The sequence below is a fragment of the Felis catus genome, chromosome D1, assembly GCF_018350175.1.
Source record: "Felis catus isolate Fca126 chromosome D1, F.catus_Fca126_mat1.0, whole genome shotgun sequence".
In the NCBI taxonomy this organism is placed as follows: Eukaryota; Metazoa; Chordata; class Mammalia; order Carnivora; family Felidae; genus Felis; species Felis catus.
Window position 1 is genome coordinate 54,403,627 of NC_058377.1, and position 17,146 is coordinate 54,420,772.

Here is a 17,146-nt window from a genome sequence, read left to right on the forward strand (position 1 = left end):
TGTTGTAACATGTCACAATCTGTTCCTTTGTGAGGAACATACATATATTCCATTATATGCATATGCCACATTTTGTTTATCCTTTCATCTATTGAAGGTTGCCTCTACCTTTTGGCTATTGTGAATAAAGCTGCTATGTATATGGGTGTACAGATGCCTCTTTGAGTCTTTCCTTTCAATTCTTATGGTATTGTGGACTGAATTGTGTTTTCCCAAATGTACATGTTGAATTCTTAACCTTCAATGTGATTTTATTTGGAGATAGAGGCCTTTAGGGGGGTAGTTCAGATGGGTGAGGCTGTAAGGGTGGGACTAATGTTCATATAAGAAAAGGAAGAGAAACCAGGATTCTGTCTCTCTCTACGAATATAGGAAAGACCATGTGAAGACACAGCAAAGAAGATGGTTATCTGCAAGCCAGAAAGAGTGCCCTTATTGAGAACCTAATTGACTGGCACCTTTGTCTTAGATTTTTAGCCTCCAGAACTGAAGAAGTTAACTTTCTGTTGTTTAAGACCCCCAGCCTACGGTATTTTATTTTGGCAGCTCATGTAGATTATGACAGTTATATACCCAGAAGGAGACTTCTGGATCATATTGTAATTCTATTTTTAGTTTTTTGAGGAATTGCCATGCTGTCTTTCAGGGTGGGTGTATTGTTTCACATTATCACCAGCGGTGCACAGGGTTCCAGTTTCTCCACCTCCATTTCTCCTTCCTTCCTTCCTTTTGCAATAGCCATCCCAATGGGTATGAAGTGGCATCTCATTGTGGTTTTGATTTGCTTTTCTGTAATGGTTAGTGATTAGTTATGGTAAGCATCCTTTCATGTGCTTATTGACCACCTGTATATCTTCCTTGGAGAAATGAGATTTCAGTCTTTAAGGAACTCATGAGCCAGTAGTCAGGGTTATAAAAGATATACTAGAAATAATATGGAGTTTCCTCAAAAAAATTAAAAATAGAAATACCATGCGATCCAATAATTTTAATATTGGGTATTTACCCAAAGAAAACAAAAACACTGATTTGAAAAGATGTATGCTACCTTGTGTTTATTGTAGTTTACAATAACCAAGATATGAAAGCAACCTAAGTATCCTTTGATAGGTGAATGGATAAAGGAAATATGGTGTATATATACAGTGGAATATTAGCCATAGAAATGTTGGGATCTTGCCATTTGCAATAACATAGGTGGATCTAGAGGGTGATATGCTAAGTGAAATAAGTCAGCTGAGAAAGAAATATACAATATGATTTCACTCATTTGTGGAATCATAAAAAACAAACGAACAAACAAGTAAAGCAGAAATGGACCCATAAATATAGAGAACAAAGTGGTGGTTGTTGGAGGGTAGGGGCTGGAGGGATGAGAAAAATGGCTGAAGTGGAGCAGAAGGTACAGGCTTCTAGTTAGGGCACAAATAAGTCATGGGGATGAAAGGTACAACATAGGGAATATACTCAGTGTTATTGTAACAGCACTGTATGATGACAGATGGTATACATGTGAGCATAGCATAATGTATAGAGTTGTTCAATCACTATGTTGTACACCTGAAACTAATAACATTGTGTGTCAACCATACTTCAATTAAAAAAGAAAAAGGGGGGCACCTGGGTGGCTCAGTCGGTTAAGCATCTGACTTTGGCTCAGGTCCTGATCTCGCGGTCTGTGAGTTCGAGCCCTGCGTTGGCCTCTGTGTTGACAGCTCAGAACCTGGAGCCTGTTTTAGATTCTGTGTCTCCCTCTCTCTCTCTGACCCTCCCCCCATTCATGCTCTGTCTCTCTCTCTGTCTCAAAAATAAACAAACGTTAACAAATTTCTTAAAAAAAAGTAAGAAAAAGAATGGGGCCTTTGGGTGGCTCAGTCGATTAAACGTCCAATTCTTGATTTTGGCTCAAGTTATGATCTCACTGTGTGTGAGATCCAGTCCTACATGAGGCTCTGTGCTAACAATACAGAGCCTGCTTGGGATTCTGTCTCTCCTTCTTTCTGCCCCTCCCCTTCTCATGCTTTCTCTATCTCTCTCTCAAAAATAATAAATAAACTTTTTTTTTTAAAAAGAAAAAGAATTTAAAGGGATCTTGAGACCAAAAACCATTTAGGAACCTGGTTCAGGAAAAAATAACATGTAGATACAAAGCAGTAGTGATAAAGTCAATGTGGGTAGATGCAGGGTCTTGTAGGTCTTGTTGAGAAGCCATTAAAGTGTTTTGGGTAGACACTAGGGAGAGAGGTGACCTCAGATTTGCATTTCATAAAGAAGTTTCTTGTGTTATGGAGAACTCATTGGAGAAGAGGCCAGTATTGCCTAGGAGATACCAGTCAGGATGTATTGTATCCCAATTCACAGGTTATAGTAATTTGATTTAAAGTGATAGAAAGATGGAAAAATATGTATAGGTTTGAGAAATATTTAGATTAAGGAGATTTAGTGATTGAGGATGGGTTGAAGGTGAAGGAATTATTCAAGATGATTCCTAGGTTTCTGGTTTTTGTGTCAGATTAGATGCTGGTGCCTCTCAGTGAGAACAGAGAATTCCAGGAAAGCATTGCATTGGGACCAAATCCAAACACCCCAACAACTTTAAACTTAATCTCCAAATGATAAAAATAATGTAAAGGATTTCCATATATCCTTCTCCACGATTCACCAATAGTTAACATTTTCCCACATTTACTTTGTCACTGTTGTTTTGTATCTACATGTTATTTTTTCCTGAACCATTTAACAGTAAATTGCAGTTATAAAGCCTATTTCCACTAAAGTAATATTTAAATACTTAAGTGTGTTTCTTAAGAAGGCTATAATTTTTATAAATGCAGTGCAGCTCTGAAAATCAGGAGATTGAACTTTGATACAGTACTAATACTAATAGCAACCTTTATTCAAATTCTACCTGTTGTCCCAATATTATCCTTTATATAAATTTCTCTTTTCTGGTCCAGGATACCATAGTGCATTTAGTTTTCATGCCTCTAGTCTTCTTTAATTTGGAAAGGTCCCTTAGCCAATCTTTGTCTTTCATGAGCTTGACATTTTTGAAGAATATAGGCCGTTTATTTTAGAATGTGTTGCAGTCTGTATTTGTCTGATAATTCCTCTGTTTAGATTCAGGTTATGCATTTTGGCAGGGATACCACCTAAATAATAATTTTCCTTCTCAGTTTATCATATTATGAGGCACATATAAAGTTTGACTCGTTGATGTTGTTAACTTTGGTACTTGGTTAAGGTAGTGACTTCCAGGTTTTTTGTTGTAGAGATTTTTTCTATGATTAATAAGTGATTTGTGGGAGATACTTTGAGATTATGTAAATATCCTCTTCCCCATCATATTTTTACTCAATATTTTAGTGACTATTAATAAATATTGCTGACCTGGTTGTTCTTTGGTCATTGCAAAATCATGATTTTCTAACTCTTACTTCTTCTGTGTTTATTAGTTGACATTCTACTGTAAATAAAGCATTCCCTCCCTTCTTTCCTACTCTCTCTCTCTTATTTTATTGAATATATTATAATCTATTCCTATCATTATTATTTTTTGAAGTTCAAATTGTTCCTTTGTATGTCTTTCAAATATAAGGTATGAATCTGCCATATTTTTTGTTTCACAGTAGGAAGAAAGTCATGCCTTCAGGTACTCTTAACTCTTCAATGTTCATTTCATTTTATCCTGTCAATAACCCTTTGAGGTACATTGTATAGCTAATCTTCATTTGAGAGATGAAAAATTTGGCTGACAGATTTGGCTAGGAAATTAATATTCTTTTTATATGTAGCATCTATACAACTGAAATTGGAGATCTTCTGCTTTCCTTCCTATCTGTGAAGATTTTTTCCAACTGGACAAATGTATCTTGTCATTTTTTCATATAAAGCTTTCTTAGAACCTGGTTTTAATTCTTCTATGTCTCCATCTCACCTTTTGTTCCAGTCTCTGTTTCTATGGCAAAAGTACATTAAATTCTTAAGGCAGCATATAGAACCATACAGCCTTTTAACATTTAAAATATTATTCAAACCACTATTATGTGTGGTTTGTTAGAAGGTATCTGTTAAAATCATTTGCATATGGGGCACCTGGCTGGCTCAGTTGGTGGAGTGTGTGATTCTATCTTGGGGTTGCAGGTTCAGGCCCCATGTTGAGTGTAGAGATAACTTAAAAATAAAATCTTTAAAAAAATCACTTGAATACAAAGTACACTGAATTTTTGTCCGTGCTTAAACACAATCCATATTGAAACTGAATGAATCAGTAAGTTATTTTTGTCTTAAGAAACTTCATTCTTAGATTTTTTTGATACACTTAACCATTGATTTTTTCCCCCTATAGCAATAGTTTTAAACTGGTTTAGTCTGGTTTTGACACGGATTGCCCTTATTATTGGGGAAGTGGTTTGCTTACTCATGCCATTAATATAAAAATGATGTCACTATAGTGGCCTGGGTATAACACCAAAATAGCATCATCTGCAGAGCAGACATACTAGGCAGCTATTAGTGATGATGGCATGATGCAAGAAGTGACCTGTATGGGAAGGACATCACAGAACTGTAATTGCTGCCCTGAGGGTGTGATTTAGACTTCCGCTCTCTTTCGGCCTAACATTCAGTGTGCAGTAATAGGCTGGTTATACAGCAGTGTTGCCTGGTTACCTTAATAGAAGCTGGAAGATTTCAGTTTGTTGTTTGAAAATTGAATGAAGTGTTTGTAACAGTGGAAACAATCTTCAGCGGCTGGTGGTTCAGTCAACAGTTTAGTTATGAGAAGTGATGTTTTCATACTAAAATAGTTTGTTAAAAAATATCCTGTTTTAAGTGACAGCCATTGTCATCTTATCTGTAAGTTTCTCTTAACTTCTCAGTTTCACTGTCTTATTTTGATTGATGGTTTTGAGCTTTTACTATATATAACGCATTTTGAGGACTTCAGGGTATGTTTCACATTTCTGCAACCTAAATAACTTGGAGGCAAGAATTAACTCTGAGCCACAGTGTTGGAGTGAACCATTTTTATAATGAGAAGTTCTGTATCTGAGAGCCCCACCCTCAGCATAGTGGCTTTTTCATCAGGTTTCCTTTGTTTTCTTCTCCAAGTAAGCTTGCCTGCCCACCCCACGTTCACACAGGACATAGCTTCTCACCAAGTCCGGGTTCCCACTTAATTCAGGAGTCTTCTCCAGGAGCATTCTGATGTGAGCCATTAATAGGTGCTCACTACCTTTTATGAAAGACTGCCCTGTTGTTAAACAGCCATCACTAGAAAGTTCGTGTTTGTGTCTTCCAGGTCAGCAGACCTATTTCATCCAGGTGCCCACTCTTACCTCTGACCCTTCACCATTTTCTCTGCCGTCACTTGCGCTTTTTTTCCCTACCTCTTCTCTTCTTAAGTAGGTTTGTTTGTTTGTTTATTTGTTTTTCAGTATATTCTAAGTGCTAGGCACTATAGTAGGCTCTTGTACTTATTGAATGTCTATTATATCCCAGACACTATTAGCTAATTTTACATACAGTAATTCCTAAATGAGTTCATTTAGTGTACTCACCACAAAATTTCATGGTAGGGGATATTATTCCTATTTTTACAAAGTAAGGATTTCTAAAGACTTGTGGGGTTTAGTGAAGATCCCAAAGATACTAACTGGCGGGGCCAGCAATCAAATAGGTCTGTCTGATTCCCGTCCATGCTCATTCAGCTTTGCTATTTTGCCTCTCAGACAAGATGTGAAACAATTTATGGAATCCACTTTGTCTGCAAAGCTTCCTATGCTTCCTGGAGGCATTTTCTGAACCTGTTTGGGGTGTGGTTCAGCTATTGCTGCCTTTTTCTTTGAATGGTCTTAAAATGCACTTTTCTTATGGATAATGGAATTTCTTCCTTCTTTCCTTCCTTCCGTCTTTCTGGTTTTATTTTATTTAAAAAAAATTTTTTTTAATGTTTATTTTTGAGAGCGAGCACACTTGGGGGTGGGGCCGAGAGAGAGGGAGACATGGAATCTGAAGCAGGCTTCAGGCTCTGAGCTGTCAGCACAGGTTCCAACATGGGGCTCAAACCCACAAACCGTGAGATCATGACCTGAGTCAAAGTTGGATGCCTAACTGACTGAGCCACCCGGTGCCCCTGATTTTATTTATTTTTAAGTAATCTCTATACCCAGGGTGGGGCTTGAACTTACAATCCTGAGATCAAGAGTTGAAGGCTCTACCAACTGAGCCAGCCAGGCGCTCTTGTTTTTCTAATGTTTATGAAACAGTATGATTTTATTTTTTCTTGTATGTGGACAGTTCAATTATTTTTTTAATTTTTTTAAAATGTTTATCTATTATTCAGAGACAGAGAGAGACAGAGGATGAGCATGGGAGGGGCAGAGAGAGGAGGAGACACAGAATCTGAAGCAGGCTCCAGGCTCTGAGGTGTCAGCACAGAGCCCAACACGGGGCTCAAACTCACAAACCGTGAGATCATGACCTGAGCCGAAGTCAGACGCCCAACCAACTGAACCACCCAGGCTCCCCGACAGTTCAGTTATTTTTAAAGTCTCAAAATTGTGGATAAGTTGCAAGTATAATAATAGGGAATATTATTTTCTTGTGAACCATTTTAGAATAAGTTGCCCATTTGTTATGCTTGAATACTTTAGTGTGTGTTTTCCACAAGCAAAGATATTTTTCGACAAAACCTCAATATGACCATCAAAATCAGGACATTAACATCAGCATATGCTACCATTTATCCTCATCGCTCATTCACGTTTCACTGTTTGTTTCATTCCTGTCCCTTATTGGAAAAGGATCCAGTTCGGAATCACATGTTATGTTTTTAGTCACCATACCTCGTTAGTCTCCAATCTGGTATAATTCCTATCTTTACTTGATTTTATGATGTTGACATTTTTGAAAATTGGGATAGGTCTTTCATAGAACCTTCCGGAATTAGGGTTTATCTGATATTTCCTCATAATTAGATTCAAGTTTTCCACCTTTGCTAAGAATATCACAGATGTGGGGCGCCTGGTTGGCTCAGTTGGTTGAGCATCCGACTTTTGATTTTGGCTCAGGTCATGATCCCAGGGTTGTGGGTTTGAGCCCTGCATCAGGAGCCTGCTTGAGTTTCTGTCTCTCTCCCCCCAACTTGTGCCCTCTCTCTGTCTCTCAAATAAAAAATAAATTAAAAAAGAAAAAAAGAATATCACAGACAAGGGGCACCTGGGTGGCTTAGTTAAGTGTCTGACTCTTGATTTCCACTCAGGTCATGATCTCATGGTTGTGAGATCAAGCTCTGCACTGGGTATGGAGCCTGCTTAAGATATTCTCTCTCCCCCCACTTCTCCCCTACTCACATTTTTTTTCTTTCTCAAAATAAAATATATACATACATATGTATATATATGTATGCATCAGACGTGTGTACATTTGATGTATATACATCACATATATATATACACACGCATCTGAGATATATATACATATATATATATACACATATATATATACACACACACACACACATATATGTGTATATATATACATATATATATACATATATGTGTGTGTGTGTGTGTGTGTGTGTGTGTGTGTGTGTGTGTGTATATATATATCAGAGGAGTGCCTGAATGGCTCAGTCAGTTGAGCATCCAACTTCAGCTCAGGTCATGATCTCACAGTTCATGGGTTCGAGCCCTACGTCGGGCTCTGTGTTGACAGCTTAGAACCTGGAGCCTGCTTTGGATCTGTGTCTTTCTCTCTCTCTGCCCCTCCCCGACTTGCACTCTGTCCTTCTCTCTCTCAGAAATAACTAAATATTAAAACAAATAATCACAGACAAGATACTCTTCTTACTGCATCCTGTTAGGTGCTACACCATTTTGATTTGTCCCAGTACTAATGATGTTTACTTTGATCACTTGGTTAAGATAGTGTCTGTCACACTGCTTCACTATAAAGTTACTCTCTCATTTTGAAATGAATAAGTGTTTTTGTGGGGTGGCACTTTAGACATTGTAAATATTCTGTCATCAAACTTTCAGTTTGTGTATATCAGTTACGGACTCCGATTACTTGTTTGCTCAGTGGGTGGTAGTCTGTTACTATAATTATTTGTTGTGATGTTCCGATTTCCTGATTCGGCCAAGTGGGAGCCCTTTTAAGCTGGCTTCTGTGTTCTTTTGACTTCTCTTGTTCTTTGAATACTTCTTTTCTTTCTGGCATAACAAAATAATCCAGGCTCATTTTGTACTTTCCCTACTCTAGCCCTGGAATCAGCTATAATATATTTACTCATTGGATACATCTTCCTGTTTCTTCAGTTTTGTGTGTGTGGGTATTATTTACACGAAGTGTTTGCAGCCTGGTACTTGGGAGTAATATATGTAAGGAAAACAGGTATTGTGGAGCTTTGTAAATATTTAAGGTACAAATGCTCAACTCTGAACATAGCACAGTTTTGAAAATCATGAAGTAATTTATGCAGCGGAATGGGGGAAAAGAGCTCTGGATTGAGTGGATGTCAGGAGTGTTTAGCTCTTCTAAATTATCAGGTTTTTTTTAGACATATCACTTAATCCTTATAGTCCTGTAAAATAGGGGAGTGGCAGATTAAGACAGGAGAAGAGAAATGGGTGTTTACTGAGGGTACTTCTAGAGACTGTTGTGATTTCAAACCAATGATTTTATAGATAGAAAAACCTGGAAAATTTGAACTTGAAGGGACTATCTAAAGATACTTGTTTTGTATTAACATTTGTATATTATGCAAATAGCTTATTTCAGTAGCATTATACTAGATATAGCCATTATGTCTTTAAAAATACTGCTGAGAAAACATCCATATGGCTAACAGACACATGAAAAAAATGCTCAACATCACTCATCATCAGGGAAATACAAATCAAAACCACAATGAGATACCACCTCACACCTGTCAGAATGGCTAACATGAATAACTCAGACAACAACACATGTTGGCGAGGATGCAGAGAAAGACAATCTCTTTTGCACTGCTGGTGGGAATGCAACCTGGTGAAGCTATTCGGGAAAACAATATGGAGGTTCCTCAAAAAATTAAAAATAGAGCTACCCTATGACCCAGCAACTGCACTACTAGGTATTTATCCAAAGGATACAGGTGTGCTGTTTCGAAGGAGCACACACACCCCAATGTTTATAGCAGCGCTATCAACAATAGCCAAAGTATGGAAAGAGCCCAAATGTCCATCGACAGATGAATGGATGAAGAAGATGTGGTGTATATGTACATATAATGAAGTATTACTTGGCAATCAAAAAGAATGAAATCTTGCCATTTGCAACTATGTGGATGGAACTAGAGGGTATTATGCTAAGAGAAATTAGAGGAAGACAAATATATGGCTTCACTCATATGTGGAATTTAAGATACAAAACAGATGAACATAAAGGAAGGGAAGCAAAAATAATATAAAAACAGGGGGACAAAACTTAAGAGACTCAAAAGAGAACAAGCAGGGTTGCTGGAGGGGCTGTGGGTAGGGGGATGGGCTAAATGATCAAGGGGCATTAAGGAGGATATTTTTGGGGATAAGCACTGGGTGTTATATGTGGGGGATGAATCACTGCATTCTACTCCTGAAATCATTATTGCGCTGTATGCTAACATGGATGTAAGTTAAAAAAATAAGTAAATTTAAAAAATACTGGTGAGAAGAGCTAACATGAAAAAGATTGGCAGTACTTAAGTGTTGACAAGGATGTGGCACAACTGGAACATCAAGTGTCACTGGTGGAAGTGTAAATTAGTTAAATTAGTACAACTGCTTCAGAAAACTATTTGGCAGTTTGTTATTAACTGAATGTATACATGGCTTGTGACCCAGCAACTCCATTCTTATATATCCAACAGAAGCCCCATTCAAGCTACCACAGTCATGGTAGCATTATTTAGAATAGCCGAAAACTGGAAATAACCCAAATGTCTATCAATATGGGAGCGGAAAAGTGGGTTGTGGTGTACTGACAAATGGAATACTATATGGTAATGAAAATGAAGGAACCATTGCTATATGCCATACTATGGATGAATCTTACAAACATAATATTAAGCAAGAGAGGCCAGACACTGGTTGATTTTACAAAGTATAAAAATGGGCAAAATAAGGCGCCTGGGTGGCTCATTTGGTTGAACGACCAACTCTTGATTTTGGCTTGGTTCATGATCCCAGGGTTGTGGGATCAAGTCCCTATGTCAGGCTGAGTATGGAGCCTGCTTAAGATTCTCTCTCTCTCTCTCTCTCTCTCTCTCTCTCTCTCTCTCTTTCTCTCTTTTTCTTTCTCTCACTCTCTCCCCTTTCCCCTCTCCCCCTTCCCTTCTCCTTCTCCCTCCTCCTCCTGTCTGCACCTCTCCTCCGCTTGCCCTCTCTCTAAAATTTTAATATGGGAATGCAAGCTGGTGCAGCCACTCTGGAAAACAGTATGGAGGTTCCTCAAAAAACTAAAAATAGAACTAACCTACGACCCAGCACAATTGCACTACTAGGCATTTATCCAAGGGATACAGGTGTGCTGTTTTGAAGGGACACATGCACCCCCATGTTTATAGTAGCACTATCAACAATAGCCAAAGTATGGAAAGAGCCCAAATGTCCATTGATGGATGAATGGATAAAGAAGATGTGGTGTATATATATACAATGGAGTATTACTCGGCAACCAAAAAGAATGAAATCTTGCCATTTGCAACTACATGGATGGATCTGGAAGGTATTATGCCAAGTGAAATTAGTCAGAGAAAGACAAAAATCATATGATTTCCCTCATATGAGGACTTTAAGAGACAAAACAGATGAACATAAGGGAAGGGAAACAAAAATAATATAAAAACAGGGAGGGGGACAAAACAGAAGAGACTCATAAATATGGAGAACAAACTGAGGGTTACTGGAGGGGTTCTGGGAGGGGGGATGGGCTAAATGGGTAAGGGGAACTAAGGAATCTACTCCTGAAATCATTGTTGCACGATATGCTAAATAATTTGGATGTAAATTTAAAAAAATTAAAAATAAAATTAAAAAAACTGAAAAAAAATAAAATTATAGTAAAAAAACATTGGCCAAATAAATCTAGGTGTTAGAAGTCAAGATATTGGCTAATTTTTATGGTGGTGGAGTAGTTTATGGGGGGGGGGGGACCAAGAGGAGTTTCCTGTTCTGTTTCTTTATCTAGGTGCTTTTTTTTTTTAATTAAAAAAATTTTAACATTTATTTTTGAGACAGCAAGACAGAGCATGAGTATGGGAGGGGCAGAGGGGGTGGGGGACACAGAATCTGAAGCAGGCTCCAGGCTCTGAGCTGTCAGCACAGAGTCTGACACGGGGCTCGAACTCACACTGTGAGATCATGATCTGAGCCGAAGTTGGCCACCCAGGCGCCTTTATCTGGGTGCTTTTTATATGTGTGTATTCATTTGTTTAAAATTCATTGAGCTGTACACTTAACCTTTTTGCATTTTTCTGTATGGATATTAAAAACTTTAAAAACTTACACATTTCTGTTTTGTTTTTAGATTTGATAGCAAATAAAATGCAGTTTAGGGGCTTTATTTATTTATTTAAAAGTTTATGAATTTATTTGAGAGAGACAGAGACAGCACAAACAGGGATGGGACAGAGAGAGAGAGGGAGAGAGAATCCCAAGTAGGCTCTGTGCTGCCAGTGCAGAGCCTGAGGTTGGACTTGAACTCATGAAACTGTGAGATCATGACCTGAGCCAAAAACCAAGAGACACTTAACCAGCTGAGCCACCCAGATGCCCTTGGGGGCCATTTTTAAAGTACCTTCTCAGGGCCCCTGGGTGGCCCAGTTGCTTAAGTGTCTGACTTCGGCTCAGGTCATGATCTCATGGGTCATGGTTTTGAGCTCTGCATCGGGTTCTGTGCTGACAGCTCAGAGCCTGGAGCTTGCTTCAGATTCTGTGTCTCCCTCTTTTACTGCCTCTCTCCTGTTCATTCTCTGTCTCTCAAAAATAAACGTTAAACAATTTTTTTGAAAAGTAAATAAAGTACCTTCTCTTCATAAGGCAAAGTGCTAGCTCTTGGGAATACAGAGAATCTTATTTTCTAAGGACTCATCTTTCTTTATGATGATACATACTCAAGTAACATGATACTAGAGAGACTGGTGAGAATGTTGTGTTTGAGTCATTCCTAAAGCTGATATAATACTTTTGTTTCTGGTTTTTTATTTATTTTAAGCTATCTTAATCCTGTCCTTTGGTTCTCTCTTTTCCTTTCATAGCACCTCACAGATACCTCCCATGGTGTAAGAAATAAATGCCTGCAATTACTTGGCAATCTTGGCTCTTTGGAGAAAAGTGTCACAAAAGATGGAGAGGGCCTAGCTGTCAGAGATGTCCAGAAGATTATAGGGGATTACTTCAGTGACCAAGACCCACGAGTCAGGACAGCAGCTATAAAAGCCATGGTAAACATGATCATGGAAATCAGAGGGTGACAGTTTGATTTGTTTGTTTCATTAAAAATTTTTTTAAATGTTTTTTTTTTTTGAGAGAGGGAAGGAGGGAGGGAGGGAGGGGCGGGCAGAGAGAGCGGAAGACACAGAATCTGAAGTAGGCTCCAGACTCTGAGCTGTCAGCACAGAGACTGATGTGGGGCTCAAACTCGTGGACTATGAGATCATGACCTAAGCTGAAGTTGTATGCTTAACTGACTGAGCCACCCAGGTGCCCCTCGTATGTATGTTTGTTTTTTTTTAAAGTTCATGGCTAATGTTGGTTTGGGTGCTTTCTGAACACCCCCCCTCCCCCTGAATATTCCTTAGGCTCACTTTCAGGAATGTGTTGATGGCATCACAGAACTCAAAGGCACACATTCCTTTGTATGGCAGGTGTGCTTTTCTTTGGGCCTCTCTGGTAGCTTTCACCCATATACTGAAACATAGAGGGTACAACTTATACCTATTATAATACCAAGTCACATCCCTCCTCCAGGCCCCTGGGTGGGGGGGGGGGGGGTACATTTTAGGGGGAGGTAGTGTTAACCATTTCTTCTTTATCCTTCTTATCATTATTTAATATTTTTCTAATATCCCCTTGGGACAGTTGATGGGTTAGATTTATTAAGTCTCTTGAGTGTTTCTACCCAAAGGTCTGACCAGATTTCTTACTTATATAGCACTAATTTTGGCTAATGGGAACTATGTTAATCTAATGTAATGGGGGAAAATATATGAGATTGTGGGGAGACTTTGGAAATATTGATCTTTTTTTCTCAAATACTTAACCTTATTTCTATTATCTAGTTGCAGCTTCATGAAAGAGGACTGAAACTACACCAAACCATTTATAATCAGGTACCTTACATGATTACTGTCTGGGAGAGGAGGAAGGATAGTGAAACTGGGAGAGTGTGTACTAGTTGTCAGAATGTGAAAACATGGAGCATCAACTGGCAACATTAATTGGGATGAATGTGAAGTTGTATCTAAAACACACGTTAGTAAGAGGATGGAGGATATGTAATTGAGTAGCACTAATACATGTAAAAATGACTTTTAGGAGGATTTAGGTAGCTCACTGTGTATACCAGAGTACACAAAAAGAAGTGTGTGTTCAGAATAAGCAAAGAGGTAGTCTTTCTGATCATGTGTTTGGTTGGGCCAAGCATGAAGTTGATTCGAGGCACCATTCTTGACATAGTAGAGTTTTTCTGAAGAAAGATGACTGAGACCCTGGGATCATTTGAAAAGATATTCACATTATTTGTAGTATTGGTAAAGAAACGCACTGTGAAGTTGTAGTATCACTAGGAGAAGCTGATTGACCAACAAAAAGGCCTTACAAGGTGATATTTCTCTTGTAGAATAGTTGAATGAATCTGGAGACCAGCAATCTAAATCCATGTCAGAGACTAGATTTTATACAAAGAATGGTTTTATCTTTCAGAAGAAGGTGGTAATTAGATAAGCCCCTATGATTGATACATAAACCAAGTTTATTCTTTTACATAATTACATAGAATGAGTTCAGAATGGTTGTTTTGGTGTGACCAGCACCTTATCTCCCTGTAGGAAAACTCTGTGGGAAGCCAAAAAATTTAAGGAAACTTAGAGAGTAAGGATTCAGAAGAAGAATAGTTAGTTAGGTGATTCAGGTATTTCGTGGCCTAAGACTGTGTCAGTTAACAAGGCAAGCAATGATGAGGGCTTCAAGGGAGTGAGGATGGAATGTTGGATTATTTGAGGTGTGAATTTGAATTAGGTGCCATACCAGTTTTGGTTGAGTTTGAAGGATTGACGGGACACCCATGAGGAAAGTTCCAGGTTGCAGATAGTTGTGGAAGTCTGGAGCTCAGCAGAGGTCAGAGCTGGAGGTGGGTAACTGAAGCCATCACTATCTAGGGGGCATGTGGATACCCAGAGAGAGTAAGAAGATTGAAGGAGACCAAGGATGGAAGCCACAGGTAAGGTCCAACATTTAAGAGAGAGACAGAAGAGACGGAGGAGGAGGAAAAATACATTCCAAAAAAGGCAGGAGGGAGTTCTCACAGTCGTCACAGTCACATGCTGCTGAAAGGTCAGCGAGATAGGCCTGAAATTTACCCATTGGACTTTTTAACAAGGCAGCCATTAATGAGTTTGGAAAGAGCAATTTTAGTGGAGTGTTGGGGATGGAAGCCAGATTAGGGTCAATTGAGGTAAGGCGTTTCAATAGTGACTGTACTTTAAGGAACTTGGCTGTAATAGGATGGCAGGATGGAGGATGGTAGAAAGGGGCATTGGACTGAGGGAGGGCTTTTTGTATTTTAAATAAGTATGCTTATGTATTTAAAATGTATGCTAAATAAGTATGTTTATGTGTTGAAGGGAGCCAGTGTTTTGGGAGAAATTGGTGATGGAAGAGACACAGGGGGATAGATGGTAGAGTAAGTTCCTTTAAACAGAAAATCAGATTCATGAGCTGATTCATCCAACAGATATTAATGAATACCTAATGCTGGTTGTATAACACCGAGCATGTTGCATAGGATCCATGCCCTTCACATTCTCATGGATGAGACAGGCAATTAAATAAATAAACACAATAATTAAGCATGTGAATAGTGCTATGCAGTAAATAAATAGGGTGCTATAATAGAGAATCACAAATAGGACCTATATTGGAAGATGGTAAGGGAAGGCCTGTGTGAGGAAATGATGGGATCCATAGCAAAAGTAGAAGGATTAGGAATTAGGATACTTTTTCCTGAGACATTAAGAAAATGAGGTGTGGGAGAATACAGGTATAAATGAATTTATAACTGTTATGGAAGAGTTGGAGCATTTGTGCCTAAGAACCTGGGTTTTTCTCAGATAAACATGCTGCTTTATGGCTGGAAGTGGGGTAGGGGCCCAGAGGTTAAGATAAGCTGCCTTAGGGAATGGGAGTGGAAAGCAGGGGTGTGAAAGATTTCAGAGAGAGTCAGTAAGGTTCGAGATCATCAGCTCCCAGTCCGCTAGAGAGTGTGGTCTTTGCTAGTGCTCTCCTGCCCTTGTGAGGAATAGAGAAGGTGTTGGGTTTGTAGAGCAGCTGTAGAAGTCTTGAGAGCATTGTCAGTGGTAATGCTGACAGTGCTGTCGGGACTAAGTAAAGGCAGGTTATGGAGCAAGGAGAAGGTGGTTCGTGTGGAGAAAAAGGGTAGGATTAAAGCAATGGTTCTCAACCAAGGTGATTTTACTCTCTAAGGGATATTTGACAGTGTCTGGAGATATTTTGGGCTTTTGTAACTGCGAGGGAGAGGGTGCTGTGTTACAACCATTTAGTGGGTAGAAGCCAAGAATATTGCCAACCATGTTAACAGTGCAGAGGATAGCCTCTCACAACAAAGAATTGTATAGTCCAAAATGACAGTAGAGGCCAGGTTGGGAAATCTTGGTTAAATGGATAGGTAGGTTAAGTGAGACTGAAGAGCAAATGTGACGGATTAATTCATGGAAATGGAGGAGCTGGTGGAGTAACAGGTTATGATCAGAGGAATACAGGATCATGGAATATAGGATTTTTATTTTTATTAAAAAAATTTTTATGAGTTTATTTATTGAGAGAGAGAACAAGTGGGGACAGGGCAGAGAAAAAGGGGGACAGAAGATCCGAAGCTGGCTTCATGCTGACAGCAGAGAGCCCAATGCAGGGCTTGAACTCACGAACTGTGAGATCATGGCTTGAGCCAAAGTTGGATGCTTAACCGACTGAGCCACCCAGGTGCCCCTGGAATATAGGATTTTTAAATTCTAGAAATGGAGTAGTTCTGGGTGTTGTTGACGTCTAGGGTGTTGCTATGTAGGTGGGGCAGGGATATTCCATTTCAGACCAAGTAAAACTAAAATCTGGCTTCTTTTTACAGAAAGGGGAAAAAAAAACCCCAACAGCCCAGATTTGGGGTTTGTGCCCATGTGAACAGCGCTGTGGGCTCCCAGCAGGCTTTGCTAAGATCGATACTATTCTAGGTGGCTTTTGTGCTGTCTTTCAATCTGTGGTTCTGCTTTCAGACGTGTGGTGGGAGTCAGAACACAGAACACAGCTGACAGAGGCCAAGAATTCTTTGTTGGGCAAAAGTACAAGAAGTGAAAACTACCCACAAGTATTTTGATTGGCATCCTTATCCAGCTACCCTGTCTTCATTTTGAAGGTAGTTTGAACATCACCTGTGAGGACACAGAACTAATAGACTTTTGGAATTCTTGTTTGCAGGCCTGTAAATTGCTGTCTGATGACTATGAACAAGTGCGCAGTGCTGCAGTCCAACTTATCTGGGTTGTCAGTCAGCTCTATCCTGAAAGGTCAGTGTGGGTGTAAGCCAGCTTTTGTTCATTGCTAAGCCATTTTTCTCTTCTCCCATCATGCAAAAAGCCCTCCTCCAGATAAGGAATGTTGGTTAGATTTTTAGAAAGCAGTGTGGAATAGGGGGAAAGTGCAGATCCTGATAATCAGGATGCTTGGTCCTTATTTTTCAGCTCTTCTGTGAATTTTCCATGTACCCTGGGAAAGAGACTTCCTCTCTGGGTCCCAGCCTGCTCATCTATGAATGGAGAGATTGGCTGTCTTTCTCAAGTGCTGTCTAAGCACCCCACCCCACTCTTTTTTTAATCTTTAAATTGTTTAGGGCC

The 17,146-nt window shown here is 39.2% G+C and overlaps 1 protein-coding gene across 2 annotated transcripts in view; it reads left to right on the forward strand.

The window, feature by feature from the left end:
- The window catches only part of INTS4 (integrator complex subunit 4), a 120,108-nt gene that overhangs the window by 38,007 nt on the left and 64,955 nt on the right, over positions 1–17,146 (forward strand). For both annotated transcript variants that reach the window (XM_045038686.1, XM_045038687.1), the window contains 3 exons: positions 12,281–12,466; positions 13,304–13,354; positions 16,731–16,819. In XM_045038686.1, the coding sequence (XP_044894621.1) occupies positions 12,281–12,466; positions 13,304–13,354; positions 16,731–16,819 (326 nt within the window). The remainder of the gene's footprint in view (positions 1–12,280; positions 12,467–13,303; positions 13,355–16,730; positions 16,820–17,146) is intronic.